The sequence below is a fragment of the Rattus norvegicus genome, chromosome 2, assembly GCF_036323735.1.
Source record: "Rattus norvegicus strain BN/NHsdMcwi chromosome 2, GRCr8, whole genome shotgun sequence".
Lineage (NCBI taxonomy): Eukaryota > Metazoa > Chordata > Mammalia > Rodentia > Muridae > Rattus > Rattus norvegicus.
This window is the reverse complement of record NC_086020.1, coordinates 117,413,206-117,438,779: the sequence shown is the minus strand read 5'-3', so window position 1 is coordinate 117,438,779 and position 25,574 is coordinate 117,413,206. Positions and strand designations below refer to the sequence as shown.

General features: G+C 43.3%; 2 protein-coding genes across 7 annotated transcripts in view; one reads left to right on the top strand and one right to left on the bottom strand.

The window, feature by feature from the left end:
• Mrpl47 (mitochondrial ribosomal protein L47) overlaps nt 1-2,581 on the top strand; it is an 11,592-nt gene extending 9,011 nt beyond the window's left edge. For 3 of the 4 annotated variants that reach the window (XM_039101983.2, XM_039101984.2, XM_008760912.3), the window contains one exon: nt 1,287-1,502. In XM_039101983.2, the coding sequence (XP_038957911.1) occupies nt 1,287-1,410 (124 nt within the window). In that variant the 3' untranslated portion in view covers nt 1,411-1,502. Of the gene's footprint in view, nt 1-1,286 lie in introns of all 4 variants that reach the window. The other variant, NM_001037183.2, reaches the window with a different exon arrangement.
• On the bottom strand, nt 2,022-25,574 carry Actl6a (actin-like 6A). Of its 3 annotated transcripts, none has more exons than XM_063282052.1 (14): nt 17,778-25,574; nt 15,242-15,318; nt 14,915-15,089; nt 12,601-12,701; nt 11,804-11,901; nt 9,675-9,769; nt 9,327-9,433; nt 9,147-9,236; nt 7,970-8,031; nt 7,635-7,749; nt 7,426-7,506; nt 5,088-5,183; nt 3,594-3,680; nt 2,022-2,469 (listed from the first exon to the last, which is right to left on the bottom strand). In XM_063282052.1, the coding sequence occupies exons 3-14, from the start codon at nt 15,033-15,035 to the stop codon at nt 2,389-2,391; spliced, it is 1,134 nt and encodes a 377-aa protein (XP_063138122.1). In that variant the 5' UTR covers nt 15,036-15,089; nt 15,242-15,318; nt 17,778-25,574; the 3' UTR covers nt 2,022-2,388. The 3 variants fall into 3 exon arrangements, with proteins under 3 accessions (XP_063138122.1, NP_001034122.1, XP_006232315.1); NM_001039033.1 differs by having other exon boundaries at nt 17,951-18,049; XM_006232253.4 differs by lacking the exon at nt 17,778-25,574 and adding an exon at nt 17,496-17,619.

Sequence of the window (25,574 nt, the reverse complement as noted above, 5' to 3'; positions counted from 1 at the left end):
AGGACCTCTGGAAGAGCAGCCATTGCTCTTAACTGCTGAGCCATCTCTCCAGCCCAAAACTACTTAAAACCCTGAAGCCTCACTCACCCCAAAAGCATACACACCAAGACTGTTTAGTTATCACACTGCAGTTAGGAGGCAGGGAGACACAAAAGTGCAGTGTCATAATGAAGGGTGACATGCACCCTTTAGTGGCACACCTGTGACCCAGCACTGAGGAGGCTGTAGAAGACTGGTTACAAGAGCCCTGGTTAGGCCTGTTACAAATAAACAAAACCTGCCAGGGATTCTTTCTGCTCTCAGCAAGGTTCTTCACAGATTGGTTGCTACCCCAAAACTTAATCCATAGCAAAAATAAGAGACATTTCTAAGTTTGCCCATGTGTGTGTGCACATACACACAGTCCTAGTGCGATGATTTGTGTGTGATGATTTGTTAGGGGACAACTTATACAAAGTACTTCTCTCCTATAATCCAGGTTCAGGGAATCAAAAGGAAGTGCCTTCACCTGCTGATCCGTATCACCAGTCATTTTAGTTTTAGACTAAGCATTAAAATGTTTAGTATACTTATGAATCAACCAACTTTTCATCTTCCTCTCTGAATGAGCTCCCTGTTCCTTGGTTTTGATTGGGTCTGTGTAGGCCGGGCACCTACTGTAGGCCAGGCCAGCCTAGAGCTCTGCCTGCCGGGATTAAAGGTACACCAACATACCTAGCTTCATTTTTGTCCTTGGTGTACCTGTGCAGTGAGGATTCTAAGACCACCTGTATTCCAGAACCAGTCTTGGGTTCAGTCTGTCCTTCAAATGGTTCCTGCACTGCATGGAATCTTCCTATGTCCATTGTCTGCTCTGGCATAGCCCCCTGCTGAACGTGATCCTCACTGTACTCTGTGCTTCATGATTTTCAAGGCTTCTATCAGTTTCAGAACTATACAGTAGCTGTGTCTCCAGAACAGCACACTCTGCTCCCCCCACTCTAGTTAGGCTCGTCCTTCATCAGTGAGAACATTTACTGTCTCCTGCCCCAGAGGTGGGGCTGACGTCTTTCCACATTTAAGACCTGGTTAAAAGAACTCACTACACTGCTTCTGTTAGTTTCTGCAGGCACAGTACTGAGATGGTTTTACCTCCATCATCTTGTGTGTTTGTGGAGATCCCTGTTAAAGCCTGATTTCTGTACACCAATGTTGCCGACATGACAGGCTTATAGAGTCGGCTAGGACATGTTTTGAAAAAATGGGGGAATGGTTTTGTCTAAGTTGCTGTTATGTTTTTATTCTAGACTGAGAATTGAGAAACATGCCCGCACTGAAGCAAGAAAGAGAAGCTTACAGAAAAAGAAAGAAAAAATTCTCCAGGCAAAGTTCCCACATCTCTCTCAAGACCGGAAATCAAGTACTGTCTAAAATGAGATCCCGAAGTCCAGTTCCGTTGTCTTAAAGTCTGTGTCCTGATGTGAATATCTGTTAAGCAGTTTATAAAGAAATGTTCTTGTAAACATGGCATCTTCATTAGCTCTGCAAGTAGTGTTCCTTATACCAAAACCAAGCAGAGTTCAGGTTCAATTCCCCCCAAACAGGTCCTGACATCTGAGCAGCTTAATGTCACCTGATATCTTGGTGTAAATGTAATGCTGGTTGCCAGAGCAACACTAACAGAAGTCAGTTCAGAAATGCTGTTCTTACCAGTGATGTTAAACTGTGACGGGGAGGGAGCTGAAGAGAGGGCTCAATACATAAGGGCACTTGTTGCTCTTCCAAAGAACCCAGCACAAATATGGTAGGAAGTTACCGTCTGTAGTTCCAGTTGTAGGGAACCAATGCCCTCCTCTGGCTTGTACAGACACCAGACACTAACGAGTGTGGTACAGATGTACGTTCAGGTGAAATACCCATGCGTAATTTTGTCAGCGTAAAAGGGGTGTGGATCCTGGTAGTAAAAGTGATTGCTTTCCCTCATCAAGTAACGGTAAAAGCAGCACTGACAGCAGCAAGTCACAACAGACCAATCCAAACCCTTTTAGGACAGTAGTGATTTTTATTTAATTTTGTAAGCCTAAGGTAAAAAGCATAGGCAGTAACTTTTACTAGTCAATAAAGAGTAATTCCACCAACCCACAGGAGAGCTGGAAAGTACTTACTGAAAGCAAAATATTTAGAGAAAATAGACATTCATACAAAATTATAAAATGCCTGTAATAAGAATAAGTGCATCTCAAGGAAAGCACAAACTCATTTAATTTATAGAGCCAGTTAAAGCCTTAAAAAATTTAAGTGGAAATTGAAATATGCAAACATGTATAAACATTCTACAAAAGATGGTCATCTTTTCCTGAGTGTCCTAAAGCTACAGACGTGAGGTGATGGGCAGGCAGGGTGGAGCCCTCAAGGGCATTTTCTTTCTACACACTGCTTCCCTCCTTCTTCATATTCCTGTTTGGAAATCCACATCTGTTGAAAGGTACCCTGTAAGGCAGAAAGAAATATTACATAATTATGCCCCAGTTTTCATTAGAAGGTGGTACTTTTTACTCATCAATGTCCTCAACTGCTATACTATTAAACTCCCTCCTCCAAAACAGTACTGTCCCCCATTCCTTCTGCCTTCCTCTGGGACAGGCCAGACACTGTTTAGCCCCTCTATCTAACTGTTACATCAAAAAGAAACTAGAAAGCGGCTGGCAAAGGCACAAGGAAGGGTCCTAAGGCAGTAGTAGAACCTCTTAGTGGGCACACCAATTACTTCAGGTCCTGAGGGAAAATGGAATGCCCTACATCTCACACACTCCCAATTCAAGGCAGACTCCCATTTAGACCAGGCACAGTGATCTCACTGGCCCTGGTTATACAGCCAACTCCTGACAGCTTCACCAGGAGTTGGAAAACAACCGAACTCAAGAAATGACTTCTTGAGTCATTACTTGATAAATGCCCAGGGCTAAGAGGAATTACAAGTGGAGGCTCAACAGCTCCCACCGAAGGGGCAGTCAGTGTCGGGTAACAGATGCTCACTGATGATGCATCTGATGTATCCAACAGAGCCAAGTGCAATGGTGCAGACCTGTAGTCCCAGCACTAGAGGCTGAGGCAAGAAGACTCTTAATTGGAGGCCAGCCTGAGGTTGCTGGAGTGAGGGGGAGTAGAGTTGGGAGTCATTTTTATATGCACGGTTTTAAGCAGATATCTCCACTCATCTGTCAGTTTTAAATGCAAAGATCAATGAAGCACTGAAATCATTCTTAATATTTTTTACTAAATAGTATTTTCAATGATATATTTAAAGCAGATAAGAATCTTGTTAAGTGAAGAAAATTTCTGCTTGTGTTGAAAGTTTATATGACTTAAAGTTATAAACAACCATTACCGGAAAACTCAGAGTACTGTGCTGGGGGATAGATATATTACCAAGACAGATTTTTATCAGTACAGAATATTAAAAGCAACAACAAAAAGAACCAGAAAAGATGTAATAAATAGTTATTCAGAGAAAAATATGATAAAATGCTCCTTATAAGCTGCACACAATCCCATTCTCAACAGTTCCTCTGTCAAACCACGGAGCCTGTGTCAGTGGGATCTTAACTACTAACCAAAGATGCTAGGATGGAGCCGCCGATCCACGAGCTGAACCTCCGCTCCACCGTCGTGTTGTTTGCAATCAGTTTCAACCGCATACTCTACAACAGACAAGCAGGATATTGGGATAGCTACAACAGCCAACCTGGGAATTCAGCTGAAAACCTCTAAAGCCACAGTGAAGCGGATACCTAATCCTAGCAACTGGGACACAGAGACAGGCAGATCTCTTAGTTCTAGGCCAGTGTGGCCTACATAGCATCCATATCTCACACCCAAAGTCACCCTGTCTGTCTGTCTGTCTGTCCCCCCTCCTCTCTCTCCCCACACATACACACGAAGAAAAACAAGTTAGTTTCACATGGTGTCAAGTAGCTAATATTGGCATAGGTTAGGCTACTTTTCAGGAAATGTCTTAATGAATACAGGGTAAAACAATGTACTATGTGGCTCAGAACTGGGCAAATACAAGCATGCAACACCACACCAGGAAGGAAGACACACTGGACTGGAAATACTGAAACCCATGCTCTAACTGTTGCTGTCAGGAAACTTGTTCAGTATCTTCAGCATGACACTCCCTGGCAAGTTTTCATTTCTGCAGCCCTAAAGACATCACACAGCTTGGAGTCTGCTTCCCCTGAACAGTTCTATTAAACATGTTTTATGATGCTCTGATCACTAACAGTTACTTTCTAATCTCATTTAGAGATGTAAGACAGAATTTATATGTGTACATAATTTCTCACTGTTAAACATAACAAATTAACAAAACTTTAAACTTTAAACTTTTAAACTTTAAAGCAAAACTTTAAAACCTGCTAGTAGGACAGCACTTACAATTCATGCACAAACCTCCACAGGCACTACCCTAGGTGCTTCATTTTCATTTAAAGTCTCCCTCCCACCACCCTACCCTCAGAGGTCCCACTACCAACTCTTCCCAATCAAAATGCCAGAGCACAAGTGACTTTTGGTTCATACTGCCTGCCATCCAAATTCCTATTTCTGCTTAGCAAGGTGGCTCATGTCTGCATCCCCAGTGCCCAGGCTGAAGGGGCCAGAATGCTGAGTAAAGCAACCTGGCCTACAATGCCACAGTAACACATGCACACAATTAGCTATTAAATTCCACTAGGTAAGAATGGTGTGATGGTTTGTATAAGCTTGGCCCAGGGCGTGGCACTATTAGTAGGTGTGGCCTTGTTGGAGTAGGTGTGTCACTGTGTGTATGAGCTTTAAGACCCTCACCCTAGCTAGAAGCCAGTCTTCTCCTACGAGCCTTCAGATGAAGGTGTAGAACTCTCAGCTCCACCTGCACCATGCCTTCCTGGATGCTGCTATGCTCCTGTGATGATAATGGACTGAACCTCTGAACGTGTAAGCCAGCCCCAATTAAATGTTCTCCTTGTAAGAGTTGCCTTCGTCATGGTGTCTGTTCGCAGCAGTAAAACCCTGCCTAAGACAAATAGACACAACTAAATAACACAAAGAACAGAAAAACTTACCGGCGGAGTTTTCTGAGAAAGCTCTCTATTTAACCTATCCGTGAAACTCTGTATTAAGGTGTTTCCTCCTGCTACGATCACACTGCCATAGAGACCCTAGGAGAGAAAGAGAACCATTTTCAGATGTTTCCAACGACTGTGGAGTACTGTCAGGTGCTGGAGCCACCTACCAACCTCACCGTTCTTCATTGATCTATGTGTGTGTGTAAGCACGCCACCGTTCACGTGGACATTAGAAGACACTGCTGGGAGGTGACTCTTTTTCCAGCATGTGGATTCTGGAAATCAAACTCAGGTTGTCAGGCTTTGGTGGCAACCTCCTTTATGTACTGAGCCATCTTAGAGCAAATGATGTAAAACAATTATTCTTAAGCTCATAATTCTTATTGGCAGACAGCTGCTAATATTAGAGGTACATTTTATAATGGTATTTGTCTTTGTTCATCTGAAAGTCATGGTATTTTAAATTAGACAAAATTGTTTTATGATCATGACAGATAATGATACTCTTTTGAAACATGCCTGACCAAAATGCTTTCTCTTTTGTAGAAATGTTGCAACTCTTTTAGAACACAGACTGAACTCCCAAATAAAAACAACTGCATACTCATAGGGAATGTATTTACTTCTACTTTGCATATATTTATCAAAATGTAAATGTCAGCCTGCCTTTTTAACTGGCTATGTTCTTAGTTTTAAAACCTACACCAAATATCTAGATCATCTAAATTTTAAAACAGAAAAATGCAAAAATTGGGTCCCATCTGCTAACAACATTAAATAAACAGAAAATGATCTCAATAGAAAGTTCCACTCTTGCAAATGTATTTAATTCTGTGTCCTTAAGGGACCGTGCACAAAAACCACCAACAGTTAGAGCAGAAAATTAGCTCAGTGCTACAAGTGCTCACTATGCACATTTGGACATGAGCTGGATCCCTGGAATCCATGTGAAGGTACAAAGACACTCAACCCCACAAAACACACACACAATTTGTGTGTGTGTGTGTGTGTGTGTGTGTGTGTGTGTGTGTGTGTGTGTATGTACGTATTTTTTAAATTCTAAACTATTACTTCCACTGTCCTGGAAGTGGTATAGGTTGCTAAGTCACTCAGAAGAAATTACTTTGTAGTCACTCAACAGCCTTTTCTAAGTATGGCGTTTATACACTCATATCTACTCACATCATACTTTAAGCAAATTAACTTGAAAACCAAGATAGTATGTGGGTTCTGAAATAAATCTATAGCTTAATAAATTATTAATATAGATGAGTATATTATATAATCAAGTCAATATAGTATCAACAATTTAAAACTTGACATAGCAGAACAAATACAAAAATCATACAATCCATGCAGAAGTTGCACGCTTAGACCATACTTTTCTTCTTTTTTTTTTTTTGTAAAGATTTTATTTATTTATTATATATAAGTACACACTGTAGCTGTCTTCAGATACACCAGAAGAGGGCATCGGATCTCTTTACAGATGGTTGTGAGCCACCATGTGGTTGCTGGGAATTGAACTCATAACCTCTGGAAGAGCAGTCGGGTGCTCTTAACCGCTGAGCCATCTCTCCAGCCCCCTAGACCATACTTTTCTAAAAACTACAAGTAAAAGTCAAAAAAAGGGCTGGAGAGATGGCTCAGCGGTTAAGAGCACCTGACTGCTCTTCCAGAGGTCGTGAGTTCGATTCCCGGCAACCACATGGTGGCTCACAACCATCTGTAAAAGAGATCCGATGCCCTCTTCTAGTGTATCTGAAGACAGCTACAGTGTACTTATATATAATAAATAAATAAATCTTTAAAAAAAAAAGTCAAAAAAAATTCACCAATTTCTATGTATCTTGATTTACTATATTTTAGGAAATCTGGAGTAGCAATAACCAAAGAAATTTAGTGAGGGGAAAGTGTTCTAAGAGTCTGCTGTGTGCAGTCCAGCAGCCACAAATCACATTCACAGAAGAGTTAGTGCAATTCTGGACTGAGCTGACTGGTCAGTAGCACTGCAAATCAGTTTGTCCATCTCTTTCCACATGGTTAAAAACAGCCCTTAAAGCCACTGGCCAGGGGCTGGAGAGATGGCTCAGTGGTTAAGAGCACTGACTGCTCTTCCAAAGGTCCTGAGTTCTATTCCCAGCAACCACATGGTGGCTCACAACCATCTGTAATGGGGTACAGTACCCTCTTCTAGTGTGTCTGAAGACAGCTACAGTGTACTCATCTATAATAAATAAATTAAAAAAAAAAAAGCCACTGGCCAAAGTTGCAAACCTAATTTGGAGTACTTCATTGCTATAAGAGACAGTAACAAGTAGAGGTTGGCACTTACTGGTCTGATGTCAATGTCACACATTCCAACACTTGTTGTGACAACGTGACTGACTCCCAGCATTGTGTTCCCAGATAGTCCCTAGAACAAGAACAGCTGTTCATATGGAAATCCCCTACTGGCAAATTTAGTCTTATTTAGGCTTTTTATCCCATACATTCTCTACACGGAAAAAGCCACACCAATTCTGAAAGTAGCTTTCTTCACACCTTTACGTTGGAAGGGTCAAATAATCCTTCAGGAATTTTCAGCCGCTCTGCACCAAAATCGCAGTTGTAGCCATTAGGGAATTCATAGTGAACAGTGGGCATCTGTGCAGCCACTCTACAAATGTAAAGAGTATTTCACAGAAGGCAAAACGACTCTGTTCAAAATCACAATCCACTTATGAGGACCCACCAATCTCTGAGAACTACAAATACCTAAGAGCAGTATTCAGAATATACTAACATAGGATTCAGAATGCTAACACATTCTACAACCATTTAATATGTAATAAACAAAAGCCCTTATTTCTGAAGTACACAGTTAGACAAAAACATACTGTTCGTCATAGGTGGAGTCTGACACTTGAAGGACGGAAGCTTGAAAATCTTGGATGACGCACTGTGGACAGAGGGAAGGTAAGCATCGGGTTGAAATCTGCCTTTGTAATATGCACCGTACGTGACAGGCTACAGAATGACATCAGGCCACTTTCTCATGCTGAGTCATTGGAAGAGTGTAACTCTACTGAAGACTGAGTGCCAACACAGCTGCTTCTACAGTTATGTGGGAACTTACAACTTACAGGACGACTGAAACTCACTTCTACACGAGTTATTTCAATTACTCTACATAAGGGACAATAACAAGAGATTAAACACAACCAGAGCCTGCACCACTGCCCCAACAAACTAAACCAGTTTCAGAACATTTCCTTAAGAGCAACCTGATTATTTGTCTTTGTTTTTGTTTGATATAGGATTTTTCTGTGTCTCCTCCTCACAATGTAAACCAGGCTGGCTTCCAACTCAGACACCCAAGTGCCTCTGCTGCCCAAGCTCTGAGACTGAAGGTGTGTGCCACCACCACCATAGTTTGGTTTTAGAAGTGAAATTTTATCACCTGGATGTAACATGTAGACACGTATCTCACAGAAATTTCTAGTGACTGCTGTGAAATGAATGTCCTGCTCTCAGAATACACTAAGTCAATTGTGGCTTTCACATCCCTTTTCTATTAGAAATTAGTATGTATCTATGAGATGGCAATGTACTGACCTCTCACCCACACAGGTCTATACACTCAGACAGATTTCCAGCAAAGAGTCTCATTGGCCCCACTGCTGGAGCAGTCACACACACTTTTTCACGTCTGATAAATGCTAGGAAAGAAATCACACCTAAGCTATACAAAGTTCTACACAAACTGAAACCACTTACCCAGCAAGCACAGTGTAAAACGGCATGGCTGCTTCTACCTGAAGCCAAAGCCTCTTCTGGGCCTTCACCCTGCTATGCAGCAGTCTGCTTGCAGGGACTACTTCAATAATGTGCAAAGTGCTCCCACCCCTAAGCTATTTGTTTTGTCTGATATTAAGAAAAATGACATGGCTGTCTCTGCCCAATCCAGAGGTAGCTCACTTGTCCCTCCAGGGTAATAAATCTCTTGTGTTGTTAAAACAAAACAAAACAAATCCTTGGACTCAACAACTTATAAAGACAGTAAGGGTTACTTACGTTGCACATGTAATTATGCCAAGACCTTGTAACCTGGGGCAGTTTCTCTTTCCTTTTCCAGTTGGCTGGAGAGCCTTCTCGAACAGCCTCCTGAGAACACCAAGAGCACATGCTAAGAGACTTCATGGCCCAGCAGAGGAGGCAGAGGCAGGTCTCTAAGGAACTTCACATGCTGCTTACTTTTGATGCAATCATATAAGGAGGGATGAGTTCTATGTTCATTTCCTGGAAGAGTTCTCTGCACTGCATGGTAATGAAGTCTCCAGCAAGAGGGGATTTCACAATGCCTGAGAACCAAGTCAACAAGACTGAAGGAGACCGAAGTCTTATTCCTTGGATCTACGACTCTATTTACACAGGAATAGGTTTCTTTTAGTAGATTATGTAAACTTTCTTTCAAAGAGTAAAGTCACACACTCAAAACATATTACTTGGGAATGGATGTGCTTCAACAGAATTCTGGTCTGTCTCCACAATCTGTGTCCTCAAGACCTGGAAAGTCACCTGGTGCCCTCATTAAGCAGTTACCTTGTTGAAGGACGTAGCCATCATGGACTGGAATCGCAGTGGTGTGGGTAGCTCCACTGTCCAATATCAGCCCAGTAGAACGACCATTAGCAAATCTAGTTTAAAGCATTAAGGAAAATAAAGTATCAAAGCTCCTAGGATAGTGCTGATTATGAAAGGCTGGCTCTCGTAATATTTAAGCCAGTTTATTAAACATATGTTACCATTTACATGTGTAAAAGCATGTCTAGGGATAAAAACTAGTGTCAATAATTACTGTCTCGAAAAAAATTTATACCCATATGACTCCCAGAATGATTTCTTCTTTAATTAAGCTGCTTAAAATGAGCATATTGAAAACCTCTACAATTGATCTTTTGATAATAATAAATTGAGACTTTTTTTTTCTTTTTTTTTTTTTTTCAGAGCTGGGGACCGAACCCAGGGCCTTGTGCTTGCTAGGCAAGAGCTCTACCACTGAGCTAAATCCCAAGCCCCAAATTGAGACATTTTTAACAACATTTACAAACACTTGACAAGGACAGCGAGAGGCTGTGATACCTCGGGTGGAGTTCTGGAGAAGCACTGCAGGTATGATAGCTAGATGGCAGTTCCCGCCCCTACCCCAGTAAGGCTGACAAGCAACTCCAGATGGACTCACAGCTGGTCAAAGAGCAGCTCCTGCCTCCCTCCACTGCATGCTCCAGGCTTGTATGCAGGCTCATGACCTGGGCCTTTCACTGGTGGCTCAACTACTTGCTGATCATTTATGAAGGCCCGAGTCTGGTACCCACTAACACTTCAAGGAGGTAAGTACAGAGAAATGGGTAGGGAGAAGGGCACAACAAAGTTGCCACTAATGTTCCTTACAAGTAGAAGATTCACACCAAGCCATTTCTGCCCTGAAGGTTATCTTGTTTAGAAAAGCATAAGTCAGTTTATCTGCAAAAAGTCCTGGAAAGATAAAGAAAGGCCCACCCAACCTGTTCCTGGCCCCAGGTTCCTCCAACAGTAACCTGGGGAAGAATGTGGATGGAGCAGGAGCAAGCAGGAAATACAAGATGCACGCAAGCATGGGAAGCTCACAACTACAGTCAACAGAGCCCCAGTACAGGGCAGAGAAAACAAGGAGAACCATGCTGACTCAACACAGGACGACTTTACAACGATTTCACAAGTACCAGTGGCCAACTGAAACGGGAGAATCTGCTTGTTGCACTTCAGACAAAGGATTACAATCTAGAATACTTACCTAGCTCAGAATACTAGACCAGAAAGAAAAGCAACCTAATCAATAATAGCCCAATGAAATGAATACATAGCTCTTAAAAGATGAATTAACAACAGCCAGTAAACATGAGAAAAGGGTCAACACCTTAGAGTTATCATGAAAACACAAATTAAAACCACAATGAGATTTCATCTCACCCTAATCAGAATGGCCATCCACAAAAGAACAGATAACAGAAGTCGGTGAGAAAGGACAGTGGTAACAGAAATCAGTCCAGCTACTATGAATCAGTTAAGAGGATCCTAAAAAATGAAAGTTACTACTCAGGATCTAGTCGGACCTACTAAATCTATGCCGAAAGGAGGAAGTCAACACAGCCCAGCAGTGCCTGCAACAGCCAAGTCACAAAGTCAGCCAGGGCTCATCGACATCTGGAGAGAATTGGCGTGCTCAAACGCTGTTCTGCTTAGCCAGAAGGATGAAATAATGGTGCCTCCTGGGAAACTGCAGGTAAATGAGTGACACAGGGAAACAGACTGTTGCATGCACGGTGCCATCTGCAAACCCCACAATTCCTCAGATACATTAAAAACACAGGCATCTGCACATGTGTCACCCCCAAACCCCAGCCCCCAGCCCCTGGAAGGCAGAGTGGGAGACAGGAAAGAGGGAGAGTATATCAGGAGGGGCAGGTGAATCTAAGCAGAAGAAGTGAGTGAATATGGTCCAGGTCCATGATATACTTGAAGGAAGAGTGTCTTTATGAACCCCAACACTGTGTACAATGATTACACACACCAAGAATGGGGGGCAGGGAGGACCTTAAAAAATACTCAAAGAAAGGTAAAAAGCTAAAAACCACTTCTTCCATTAATGTCTTACACACACTGAGAAAAGCTGTCTTATAGTTTAAGGATACGCCGTCAAAACTGCAGTTTTGCAAAGGAAGAATGCAGGGATGCTGTAGTGCTCAAACATCAACTCTGTCAGTTTCTCTCTCTTTGCCCTGGTGTTCCACTGGAGAAGGGAGAAAGGACATAGGTTATTCACTGAACAGTAATTAAAGCATTGATTCATTTCATACCACATTACAGAGTCATATTGGTGAAGGAAGTTAAGAGGTCCTTTTTAAAAAAAATATATAAATGAAACTCTATTATTCAACAGGTAAAACTGTTAGCTGCTATGAGTTCTAGAAATAAAGACTTTACAATCACAGGGAAATTAAGACTCTAAAAACAAAAGTATTCTTAAATATTAAACCTGGTAATCAAAAGACTAAATATGAATTTTAAAACACTCAATCATCCCACTTGTAACTGGTTCTCACAAAGTCAATTATTTCATTTGCTGAAATAATGTTATAACCATAATCAAAATTAATCTTTCCCCAAATTTCCAAACTCAAAATGTAAATGTTGATGACTCTTTAAAAGAAAACAAAAAGCCAACAACATAATTCAGCAGGTAAAGTCTGCTTTGTCCCCAATCCTGACAGCCTGAGTTAGAGCCCTGGGATCCACATGGTAGAGAGAATTAATGCCTCTACATGTGTGCCTGGCACATGAGCACCCGTGTGTGCATACACACACATAATAAATTAATTTTAAAAAGTGTATTTTTTTCTAAAAACAAAAAGAAAATCTTCAAATGAGCAGAAAGTAAAAGAAGAAAAAGAGCATACACTAGAGAAACTAGAAGAGAAAGCGGTCTCACCGGTGCTTCCGACATGAGAACAGGATGCAGACTGGCTTCAGATTTGACATGCATCTTGTATGTATGATCCAAAATGGCCTGGAAACTATCCCAGTCTTCAACTAGAACGTAAGAGTCAGAGCAGGAAACAAGGCTTAGCTGATGAATGAGCATCATCTAAGACAAAAGGACTGTTTCTAGACTTATAATTAGTATCTCAATATACAGAATCTACTTTGTAACACAGTACTTTACAGAAAGGACAGTATCGTCTTCTGCATATAAAATCTCCTTCTGGTTCTTCCAGGTGGGCCTCAGATCTGCCCCAAATATAAATGGGGTGCTTAACAGACACCTAGTTCTTGCTAGAGGCCAGGTGGGTGATCAGAGAGGGAAAGCAGCTCATAAGCTAGACACAATTATTTCTGGAGCTAGGAAGAAAACAAAAAGCAAAATACACACTATCTGTTAGAAAACTAAGGATTTAAAGGTGTTTTAAAAATCCAGAGTAGCTAGACGTGACATTGCATACCTTTAATCCCAGCACACTGCACTAGGGAGGCAGAGACAGGCAGGTCTCTGTGAGCTCCAGGCAAAGCAAACAAAACCTGGCATCCCCCCACCCTTTGCTCATGTGTCACTGGTTAAGTGGTGACAGTTCCATTGGACAATTAGTATTATCAATTAAATGTGACCTTTTGACCTTACCTGGCACTACTGATTACAATGGTTTACAAATGTTTTCTCCATAAACCCATGTTTTTTTTTTAAGTCTGTAGTCTTCAACAGTAGCTGGGACCTATGTCTCCCTTGGGGAAATTTCAACCCACTGGCCATGACTTGACTCTGTAAGTCTTAAACTTCTCTTGAATTTTCCCCCTACACCTAATTTGAGGCTGAAATTCTCCTTCCTGAGCACTCATCTCAACTGGTTAAATACTGAGCAAATTCCCAATAGAAAGCCCGTTCTTAACCTCTTACAAGTTCCACACCCTTTCTGGGTCACCTACAATGTTTCTCCATGACTTTTAGCTGACCTGCTTACTAGATCAGTACCAATGTCCCATACACTCTGAAGTCAGGCCACTCACTTGCTGTATGGGAGAGCGCAGCAAACCTGACCCTGCACTGGTGTCTCGGCACTCAACAGTCTACAGTTCCCTGCACTGATACAAAGCACACCCAGTATGCTGACAGTAGGCTACTGTGTCCAACCTGTCTGCAAAGTAGCTCATGTTGATTACTGCTTCCCACCTGTGTTTCTACACCTTTGACGTATGAGAGGCAGAAGTGGTCCGATGTGACCAGCCCTCAAAGCCTTACAGAGTCTCTGCTAAGCTCCTAGGTAGACAATACATGCATTATTACACTGTGCAGAGTGAGGCAGAAGCACACTCTATGCATCCACAGTGAAAGACTTGGGTCTCCTCTGGATTTCATCCCCTCTCCCTTTTCCTTGGATGCCTTCTGTGTCTTTTCAGTGTGGTATCATGAGTCCTCCTATGAATAGCTCCTATGAGTACCTCAGAGTTTTCTCCAGAGACAATAACATTTCTGCCTGCCTCCCCTTTTAATTCTTATCTTAGTGAGTATTACCATTGATTCATCACCTCAACCAAAATTCTAGGAAACCTTAATTCTCCTCTCCTTTCTGCCCCCTTAATCTCCTAGTACCACCTGTCGCCTAGATATTCAAAAGTCGCTTCAGGACTCTGTTCTCAGTGGTTTAGTTTAAACCCTCCTCAGTTCCATTCTCCTCTTTGATTACTGTCCTGTCTCCAGCAGACCCTACAGACTGTCAGTGAGTCCTTCAGAATGGCAAAGATAAGCGCACACACTACGCCTTACTTAATTTAACTTCCCTAGGCCAGCTTTCAGGGACTATTTTAGCATGCTCCAAGAAGACAGCATTCTCTGCCTACCTTTCCTGCAAGCAACCTAACATGCACAATGCTGCAGCCACATCTGTGAAGCAGTTCAAACATATCCTTCTCAACTCCCATCTCATCACACTAGCTGCTGCTTTTCAGCTTTTCTCAGCCTTGTTGGACAGTTGAATTCCTATCCCATGGCTCAAGACTTAGCAGCTACCTCCTTTATAAACTCTCTGATCCCACTGTTTGCTGACCACACGCACATAGCTTTTAACCTTGTACACAGCACGCAGTTTTCTGTACATACACCAAACTCTTCTGACTTTGAGTTTAAAGGAAAAGAACATTTCTTACACATTTCTGTACTCTCACTATCTAAAATATTACTTTATCGAATTAAAACAAACAAATACTTGTTATTCATCTTCTGAGATTTGTTGCTGTCTATAGCCAATTCCTACCCATGCCATTCTTGAGCGGTGAGATGGCTTCCATGCTCTCCCTGGGCACTCGGAGGGCATTGGTGTCTATGTAGTAGGTGGGCCCGCCCTGCTTGCCTTTGTCACCATCGATCTCCATCATCGTGCTTCCATCATCTCTCTCCAGCACCACCCCGATAGCCGTGGGGAAATCAACCTGGGATGTTAAAACATGATGGGAAGGATCATCTGCTCTCACAAGGGACTGTTTCTAGTGTCTACTGTCATTTTTGCTTTGAGTTTCTGTTTATACTTAATTTTGCACAGGTGACTCTTGCCTGCCCAAGTAATTCTTATCACTGTTCTTACCTTAGGGCAGTCCTCACCAGCATAGCCAGCCCTCACTGTATATGATCCAATGTCAAAAACAAGAGCGCCAACTTCATCTGAAGAGATTAAAAGAGAATTACAGAAGTGATTAAAAGAGAACTACAGATGTCTTTAATCCCAGTAAGGGAGGCAGAGGCAGACAGATCTATGAGTTCCAGGCCAGACTGGTCTACAGAGCTAATTCTGGAACTACACAGAGAAACTCTTGTCTCAACAAAGTAAAGAACATATTTTATGTATATAAAATGAGAATATTTAAAACTTTGTAAAACTCCATTACATAACACATAATTAGCTAGAATCTAGTTTTTACGATTGTTGTTTTGATATAATCAACCTCTATGTGATCTTACTTGTCGCAAAGTTCCTGTCTCTGACTCTTAAGTGGGATTAAAAGTATGCACCACAATGTCTGGCTTGAACCTAGTATTAAATATACCTTCAAGATTTATTTAATTAAAATATGGTGAGTCATACACTGTTCATCAGCGGAGGTTTAGTCAGGAAAGATATGGTACACTGACAGCAGGTAGTAGTTCCTTACTAAAGGGACTAGTTATAAACATCTATCATCCAGGTACAGAAGGATGAACAAAGGGACATGTCCTCATAATCCTTGAACTGAGAAAACAAGAAACTGCTAACAGAACCTAGGATTTTTGTGGGGATGGCTGTTGGGAGCTGTGGTAACAGCTGAAATGAGGCAGAGAGCTAGAACTGCCTATCAGGGAGGAAGGACCAAGCTCACAGCCTCCAGCCTTCAGGAAACTATAAGCCAGCATCCAAACTGGGACATCAGAGCTTAGAATGTAATTTATACAGGCCAAGTAAAAAGCATTTAATGAAGGTACTATTTAACTCACACATTCCAGACATTAGGGGATAGTTTAGTGATGAGAAAAAAAGCTGGCAATTTTTTTCAGTCTAATTCAGAGAAAAGCCTCCATTTATATTTTCCAAGTACTTCACCCCAAACAGCAGGCCTCCTAGGATAAAGTGCTAGTTTGTCAATGGGTCCCCTCCCAAAAAATTTAAAACACTAATCCTACTTACCTACATTACTCAACCTTAAGAAAAGTTCTATTCTCCAGTTAAAGCTACAAATCACCACAGCCACTCTATGCAGTTTAGTGCTAGCTACAAAGAGGCACCCAAAGAGAAACACAGAGCTATTTAGTTTAGACATACCCAGTTTAAGAGAAATTCATATTTTAAAAGGAGATGCATGTGCAACTGTTTGAATGAAAATGTCTCCTAGACTCTGATATCTAAACATCTGGGCCCCAGTTTAGTGCAATCTGTGGATATTTAGAAGATGAGGGCCTGATGTAGGAAGCTGTCACTGGGGACAGGCTTTGAGTTTAAAGCCCCCACCATTTTCAGTTTGCTCTCAGCTTCATGCTTGAGGTTGGATATGTGAGCCTAGACTCCTGCTCCTGCCACCATGCCTGCTGCTAGATGCCATGCCTCCCTCATACTGGACTCTTATCCCTCTGGAATCATAAGCTAAAGTAAACTCTTCCTTCTAGAAGTTGCCTTGGTCATTTTTGTTTTGTTTTTTAATCACGGCAACAGACAAGGGACAAATACACTATGTGAAATGTGTAATTTACTAACCTCTTTGCCCCAGTTTGGTCAGTAAAGAGTATTTAATACTTATCTCATTGGATACTATGACTAAATGTCTTCAATGTTTTAATGTATACTTAAAATAGTGCTGGTAAGCAATAAGCCCGATAAATATTAGCTAATAGTAGTAGTTACTCTTGTCACACTTCTTGCTAGGGAAATGACTACAGTTAGAGAAACTGCTACAGTTCGTTCTTACAAAACAGTACACAGCAGTTAAAATGTGTGGGCACAGATCTACTGACTCGATACATTTATAAATTTATAGTGTGAGTATACTATTTAACTCATTAGGGGTGCATGTTACAGGTACACGGCCGAGAAAGGAATGCCTTTGCCTCAATCCAGAAGCTATTTGCTCCCAATTTGCAAAGAAAGTCTTTTAACTTTGAGCTGGTTGTTTAACTCTTCCCAATGCTTTCTTCTTCGTTAACGTGCAGGATAGCAGCACCATCTCCTGTCGGCATCCACCCTAGCGAGGAGTCTCTAACTAGTTAACTACTTTTAAAATAAAACAAAACCAGTGCTTGAAAGCCTTGATTTCGTTATCGCCAATTTATAAAAAGACTCCTGGCCAGTTGGCCAGGGGAACAGCAGCCTGTACCTCAACGCTCCGCTCATCTAGGGACCAGGCACACCTGGAACGATGTCCAGTCGGAAGCCGCAACACCGGGCGCGACTCAGAACCAGTGCCCACCCGGAGGGCCCGGAACCTCCGCGAGCTTCCCGAGACTAACCCGCGGCGGAACCGGTACAGCGAGGGACCCGGAGTGCCAGGTGACTGCCAACAGAGTCCAGCCCGTCCTGGAGCTCCAGGTGTAAGACACGCCAAGGCCCTTCCTTGAGGCCATCTCGGAACCAGCAACAGTACAAGCCGGAAACCTACTGAGCGCGGGCCCTGGGTCCGAAGAGAAGGAGAGGCCATGGCCCAAACGGGGACCGGAAGCACCGGCCAAAGACCGGAAGGGCCCGCCGAGGACCGGAGGGAAACGGAAGAGACCAGGGACCGGGCCGGTCGTTCCGGCCCGCACGCCCCGAGGCGCCTCTGCGCTCACTCACCTCCGCCGTACACGCCGCCGCTCATAGCTACTGTTGGGCGGGGACTGGCCGAAGACTACTGGGCGAAAGATAACAGCGGCGCGACTCGACTCCCCAAGAATGCCGACCCCGTAAGCCTGCAACTTCCAACGCCGCCCCCTCCGGCAACAAAGCAGCGGCCGCACGCCCGCTGCACAGCCACTCTTGCTGGTTTCTCTTGTCAGCCAATGACAAGAGGCCCGGCTTAGTCTTTAGCCAATCAGAATGTGGTGCTGCTGTATCCCTGCGCGGTTTAGCCGTCTTGACCAATGGAAGGCAGCCATGGGGAGAAGCGACGGAAGAAGGGAAGGTGTTGGGGAACGGGCAGGAGGGGGCGGAGCTTCGCGGGCGGGTGAGAAGTGGGTGGGGCTTCTACACGCAGACGGGATTGTGGGAGGGGCTGCTTCGCAAGAGGGTGCGAACTGTGCTTCGCGCGCAAATGGAGTGGGAGGAGTTTTTAGGTGGGCGGGCGAGTGGGAGGAGCTTTGTGCGGGAGTGGACCGGGTTTCTAAAGTGAGTTAATTAGGTACTGGGAAGGGGCTTGCCTTGGGCCATCAACCGCTCTTGCTTCTGAAGTGTGGCCGCTCCCCAGGAGCCATGGGAACTTAGGCAGAGAAAGGAGAGTATCTGCAAGGAATCTGGAATTTGAGTTAGTTACCTCGAAGAGATTCCTGGTCTGGGATTGTGATGGATTTGGATTTTTTTTTTAAGCAGAAAAAACTTCAACTAACATTTATACTTGAAAAAGAAATGTGTACTACACTTTGAAGTAATCGGCAAATCAGATATAATAATCGGATTCATCATTTTTTAAAATGGCTATTATAATAAGAGATCATATGTTTTCCCAGCTAGATTCAGATAGCATTTAAAAATCATTACTTTGGTTTCTTTCATTTCTGTGAAAATCATTCACCAAGCAAGTGGAGCACCATTCAGAGAAACACCCGTTTGTAAATATATCCCCAATCTGTGTCTACTGTTCTTAGACTATGTTTCTATCAGTGTCCAGAACACTGTCCCCAAAACAATAAGTGCAACAATTTGTCCCTCTGCTTCTCTGGGCTTTAGTTAGCTTGATCTACATAACAAAAGGTCCAAAACTCAAGTATAATGTAGCTCTCTCTGTAACTGGTAGCAGTGCTTAAATTGAAGTGTCTAGTGCAAGCGTTACTAGCAACCTTAGAAGGGTTGAATAAAATTTCATCCATTTCCATGCCATCCAGGTGGCAGAAATTGACCTGTCATAGGGTCAGGAATAATGCAAGTAAGAAACCGCTTTCCTGTTCACTTGACACTGTGCTTTGAGCTCACAATGATGGTTCAGGTTTGGGTTTTTTGAGACAAGGTCTCATGGTATAGGCCAGGCTAGTCTCCAAGCTGTAATCCTCCTGCCTCTGCCTCCTGAGTACTGGAGTTATAGGCACGTGCCACCTTGGGTATTAGTACATTTTGAATGATTCAAAGATGTTTTTAAGAATGCTATGATACTCCCGTGTCAGAAACATTAAGCTGCTTTATTGGAGCATAGCCAGGCTTATTTGCCACTGTGACTGAAGCTATGTGCCTGGTTGAGCTGTAGAGCATGTTACTGCCAAGTGACCTGCTGGGAAGGATTGCTTACTTCTCACCTGAGTGCTGTGTGCTGTGCTCACTGCCGGTCAACACCCCAAAATAATTCTATTTCCAGTTATGTTTTCATGTTTGACTAAATTAAACTGATGGGTTATTAAGGACTGTGATTCCAAGCCAGGCATTGTGGCACACAATTTTAATCCCAGAATTCAAGAGGTGGAGGCAGATGGATTTCTGTGAGTTTGAAATTAGTCTGGTCTACATAGTGAGTTCCAGGCCAGTGAGGGCTGCATAGTGGCTACATAGCAAGACCCTGGCTCAAATATATAAATACAGGATCAATACATAAATACTATGGCTCCAATAATGAAATATTAAAGAGACATTATTTTACTTTATTTACAGTAATGCAGTTAAACCATGATTTTAATACCTAGTGAAAAGCTCTCAGGGAGAACTTTCCCTCGGGATGGAGACCCTCCAACTCCAAAGACCAGACCGAGACACCACAGGATGCAATCAGCAAGAGGATTTGGTTTATTGTCGGGATACACAGGCACAGGCACCTGCGGGCGCTTCAGTCACTCGGGGGACTGGCGCGCCCCACGGAACCAAGGATGGGCTTTTTATAGGATTCTGGGGAGCAGAAGCAAGCATACAGAAGCAGATGCATGGTTACAGGGATATAATTGGTGGATTCTAATGTAGCAAGGGTTTAGCCCCGGGGGCGAGTTTCCTAGCTACCTTCCTGAAACATAACGGCTGACTCGGCCCCCCAAGGGTTCAGCCCGGGGGCAAATTTCTTAGCTACCTTCTTGGAACATAACGGCTGACTCGGCCCCCCACCAGGGTGTGGGACCTCTCCCCGGGCTTTTCTCATTGTCAGGTGCTCAACCGAAGTCGTCCTGTTGCCAGGCCTTCAACCAAACACATCCTGCTTGGCAGCCGCTGTGTACTCAGTGTTCTAACCTTTCCCTGAACCAGTCATCTTAAGTACAGCCTTGCAAAATGGCGTTACTGCTGCTAAGCTGGGGTCTTTCACTAGCAATTCATTTACAAGTTTGATGGATTTACAAATTGATATCCTTTACCAATACCATCTGTAACGTCTCTCATGGATATGAGAATAAACCCTAGAATTAAAAATACCTCTTTGGGCTGAAGAAGAATCAAGTGTTTGTTCCACTAGTCCAGAGCTGGACAGAAACCAGAGCTGTTCAGCAGGGTTGGCCACACCGTCCTGAGCTCACTGAACCTACCCCAAGGATTGGGGAATCTAAAAGCAAAGAAGACAACTGGTAAGCAGGTGGAAAAATAAGAAATAACGATTAGAAAACATCTTTAATAATTTCAGTTCAGCTCAGTCTCTAGATACATCACCAGAGTAGAGACTTCTTTTAGTGAGCCAACTGGGTGAACTTTATAGGAAATTACTTTTTTCACAGTATTCATGATGTGTCAGGACATGTTAAATACATGAAAACACACATTTAAACCTTTGACGATATTTTCATTTTTGAAACAGGACCTCTTAACACCCAGACTGGCCTTCACCATGTAGCTGAAGATGGCCTTGAATTTCTGATCCTCCAGCCTCCACTCCCAGAATGCTGCTATTGTAGGCACACCACACCTATGCATGGCTTCACACTATCCAGGGGATCAGACTTGGAGCTTCATTCATGCTTCGGAAGCCCTACGATGCCTCAGCTAATTAAAAATAATGTAATAAGATGCAAAAATTATTGACCGTAAAGTATTGAATTGCTAGAAGAATCTCTTAAAGGAAAATTGTGCAGCCCAAGAGAACACCCCGCAGTCATGGTATTGCTTCCTTTGAGGTGAGACTTAGAGCATGGCAGCTTGTGTGTGTGGTTGGTTGGTCAGGTTTTGATATTTCTCTGTGTAGCCCTGTCTGCCTTGGAACTTGCACTATAGATCAGGCTGGCTTCGAACTCACAGATTTGCCTGCCCCCCTACCCCTGCACCTGCCCCCGCACCTGGGAATAAAGGCGTGTGCCACGGTTCCCAGCTGCTGCTTGTGGTTTTTAATTCTTAAATATTAGAAATCTTGGGGCTGGAGAATTGGCTCCGTGGTTAAGAGCACTTGTTGCTCTTGTAGAAAACCCAGGTACAATTCTCAACACCTACGTGCTGACCCATGATCGTCCAGACTCCAGATCCTAGGGATCTGACACCTTCTGACCTCCCCAAACACTTCACATACGTGATGCACAGACATACACGCAGGCAACACATCCATACACATAAAATATGTCTTTAAAAGTTTAGAAAACTACTATATAATACATTAAAAATAAAAATATTGGGCCTGATGCCCAGCCCACCACAGAACACTAGAGACTGTGCTATTTGGCATGTCCAATATCTGAAGGCTGCAAACTGTTTCTGCCTGGCTGTTTCTCCCCTGAAGCCTGTTGTCTACAGTCTTCCCCAGGCCCCAGTCGACGTTACTGTTACAAGTAGAATTAAAGAGCAAGAAAACTCAAGAGTATTGCGTCTCTTCCCTTCTCGCCAGCACACCATATCAAAACTAGAAGTGCCTGGGATGGGAGAACAGCTCAGTGGCACAGTGGGTGAGTAGCATGGGAGGGGCTGTGAGCTGATTCCTCAGCACCACGAGGACAACGCGATCCAGTTGTCTGTATCCACGCTTGGAGCGTTTCTTCCTAAACCCGGACACCAGGTCAATAAACAGTGAAGTCCCACAGTACAGTCGTCCGGCCAAACAGTGGGTGCTCAGAGACTGAGTCCAGATCAATAGACACTGCACTTTCAAACCCTGGTACCCAAGCATAAAGAGTTTTCTGTGTTCCTACTGCGCTTTCTGGCTTCGCCTTAAGAGGGCGCTGGTCTTCTGTTCTTGTGGTACCACACTAATTCTCAGGCCTAGCATATTAAAGCACATTAAGGAATTCAATGATCACTGCATAACCACAAAGATCTCTTCCTCCGTGTTTATTAAATTCATTGTTGAAAAAGCTTCAGCTGTTAGATACAAACGGAGTCTTACAAATTTGGAAGACTATCTCTGTCCAAAAAAAAAATTTTTTTTTCTCTTAAAAAAAAATATTTGGGGGCTGAAGAGATGGCTTAGCGGTTAAGAGCACTGACTGCTCTTCCAGAGGTCCTGAGTTCAATTCGCAGCAACCACAATCACAGATGGCTCACAACCATCTGTAATGAGATCCCTCTTCTGGTGTTGTCTGAGACAGCTACAGTGTGTGTGTGTGTGTGTGTGTGTGTGTGTGTGTGTGTGTGTGTGTGCCTTTTTTAAAAAAAGGAAAAGAAAGACAAATCGGTATGCCTAGAATTATTCCATGCTGTAAAATACACAAAGTAAGTGATTTTTGTGTGGATACATGTATGTATGGGGAGTGGTAGAAAGCACCATCACTGACCTTTTTTGGTGCAAGTGCTGCTGAGATAACAGGTAACAGGAATCTAGGCTTCTCAGCCACAGAAACAGGGAGTGGTGGTTTGAATAGGAATGGCCCCCATAGACACATCTATTTGAATGCTTGGTCATTAGGGAGTGGCAATGCTTGCAGGGATTAGGAGGTGTGGCCTTGTTGGAGTAGGCGTGGCCTTGATGAAAGAAGCTTGTCGGGGATGGGGGAGGGGCGCTTTGGGGTTTCATATGCTCACACTAGGCCCAGTGTCTCTCTTCCTGTTGCCTTCTGATCTGGATGTATACCTCTCAGGTACCATGTCTGCCTATGTGCCACCATGGTCACCACCGTGCCAATTATGGACTAAGCCTCTGAAACTGTAAGCAAGCCCCAATTAAATGTGTTCTTTTGTAAGAGTTGTCTTGGAGGGGTTGGGGATTTAGCTCAGTGGTAGAGCGCTTGCCTAGGAAGCGCAAGGCCCTGGGTTCGGTCCCCAGCTCCGAAAAAAAGAACCAAAAAAAAAAAAAAAAAAAAAAGAGTTGTCTTGGGGGCTGGTGAGATGGCTCAGTGGTTAAGAGCACTGACTGCTCTTCCAGAGGTCCTGAGTTCAATTCCCAACAACCACATGGTGGCTCACAACCATCTGTAATGAGATCTGATGCCCTCTTCTGGTGTGTCTGAGGACAGCTACAGTGCACTCATATAAACAAAATAAAGAAACCTTTAAAAAAAGAGTTGCCTTGGTCATGGTGTCTCTCTCCACAGCAATAGAATATTGACTAAAACACTGTCAGATTCACACATGTTTTGCCATTAGGATAAGAAGACCTCTGCTAACCATTTTACTAACAGATCAGTGATTACAAAACAGCAAATGATATTTTGAGGAACCAACCTGACTCCATTTTTGAAGGCAGAAGTGATAATGCTATGTTATTTTTAAAAAGTTTTTATTTACTGTAAGAGCTGAGTTACTGTTTTTAAAATCTGTTTCCTGGAGCCATGATCTTGACTTATTTTTGAGGACACCGTGACCCTCCTTAACTTCCCTAACCTTCCCTAACCACATGGTGATTTTTTTTTTTGAGATTTTTATATATTTCTTTTTGCCCCATTGTCTCTCTTCTGTAAACCTGATTTGAAACTAATTGTGATTTAATTCCTTAAAAGGGGCCCAAGAGATGGACGAGGCCCTGCTCTCCTTAACCTGACGTAAGAGATGGTTGCCGCTGGCCAGCTCTTGGGTGCACCCCAATAAAATCAAGCTTGCTTCCATTTTGGCTCAGAAGTGTAGTAGTGATCTTATTCTCGCCCAATAAGGCTAACAATTTGGTAACGGTGGGCTTCTTCACATTCGAATCCTCGAAAAGACAACGGCACTGAAAAATTGTGTGAGGATAACATGAACTTTTGTGTATATGCTCTCTCGACACAAAAACCAAACACCAAACCCTTTGTTAATTTGCTGCAGCTCCTGGGACACATCACAGGATAGGCATGGATGAGCACAGTCAGTATTTAATCAGTGGATGCTGCAAAGTGACACCTTTGGCCAACCTGACATGCCGCTGATCTAAGTCAGTGGCAATGTCACTATGGAGCTGTTTCACAGCCCAGAAAGCCACCCCAGTCCTGCCCAGGGTCTAGCCTAAACTCCTCTTCGTAGAACCCAAGACCCCGGGGAACAGCGCCAATGGCTTAGGCTGCTTAGAGTACCTTAATGTACCACAGGTGAGGACCTCAAGATGAAAAGACTCATCACAGTCTGGACCCTGGCTGGCCTAACTAGTTGTGGTTATCTGTTGTTGTTGTTGTTTGTTTGTCTGTCTGTCTGTCTGTCTGTTTTCAACTTGACACAAGCTAGAGGGAACCGCAATTTAGAAAAACGTCACCCATTAAATTGGCCTGTAGGTGTACCTGTGGGGACATTTTCTTTTCTTTTTTATTGAATATGTTTTTATTTACATTTCGAATGTTATCCCCTTTCCTGGTTTCTGGTCCATAAACCCCCTATCTCATCCCCCGTCCCGGGGATATTTTCTTAATAACTATGTAGAGGGGGCCTGGCCCACTGTGGGTGGTCCCACACCTCAGCAAATGGTCCTGAGTGATTTAAGAAAGTAGGCTAAGCAAGTCATGGGGAACAAGCCAGCAACCATCATTTCTTCATGGTCGCCGCTTTAGTTCCTGCCTCAAGGTTCCTTCCCTGCTTGAGTTCCTAGTCTGCCTTCCCTCAGTGATGAACTACAATTGTAAATTGTATAAAGGAAAGTATTAAACTGAGGGAATTCCACTTACAGTTTTGGAGGGTTGGTCCTTTATCATCATGGTGGGGAGCAGACAGGCCTGGTGCTGGAGCAACAGCTAAGAGCTTTACATCCAAATCCACAGGCGTCAGGCAGAGGAAGAGAGACGCTAAACCTGGAATGGGTTTTCGAAATCTTAAAGCCCATTGCCAGTGGCATGTCTCCTCCAAAAGGCCACACCCACTTCAACAAGGTCACATCTCCTAACCCTTCTCCATTTCACTAAGTAGCAACCAAGCATTCACTATATGAGCCTTTGGGAGCCAGTCTCATTCAAACCACTATAGTGTACACATTTTATCCTTTATCCCA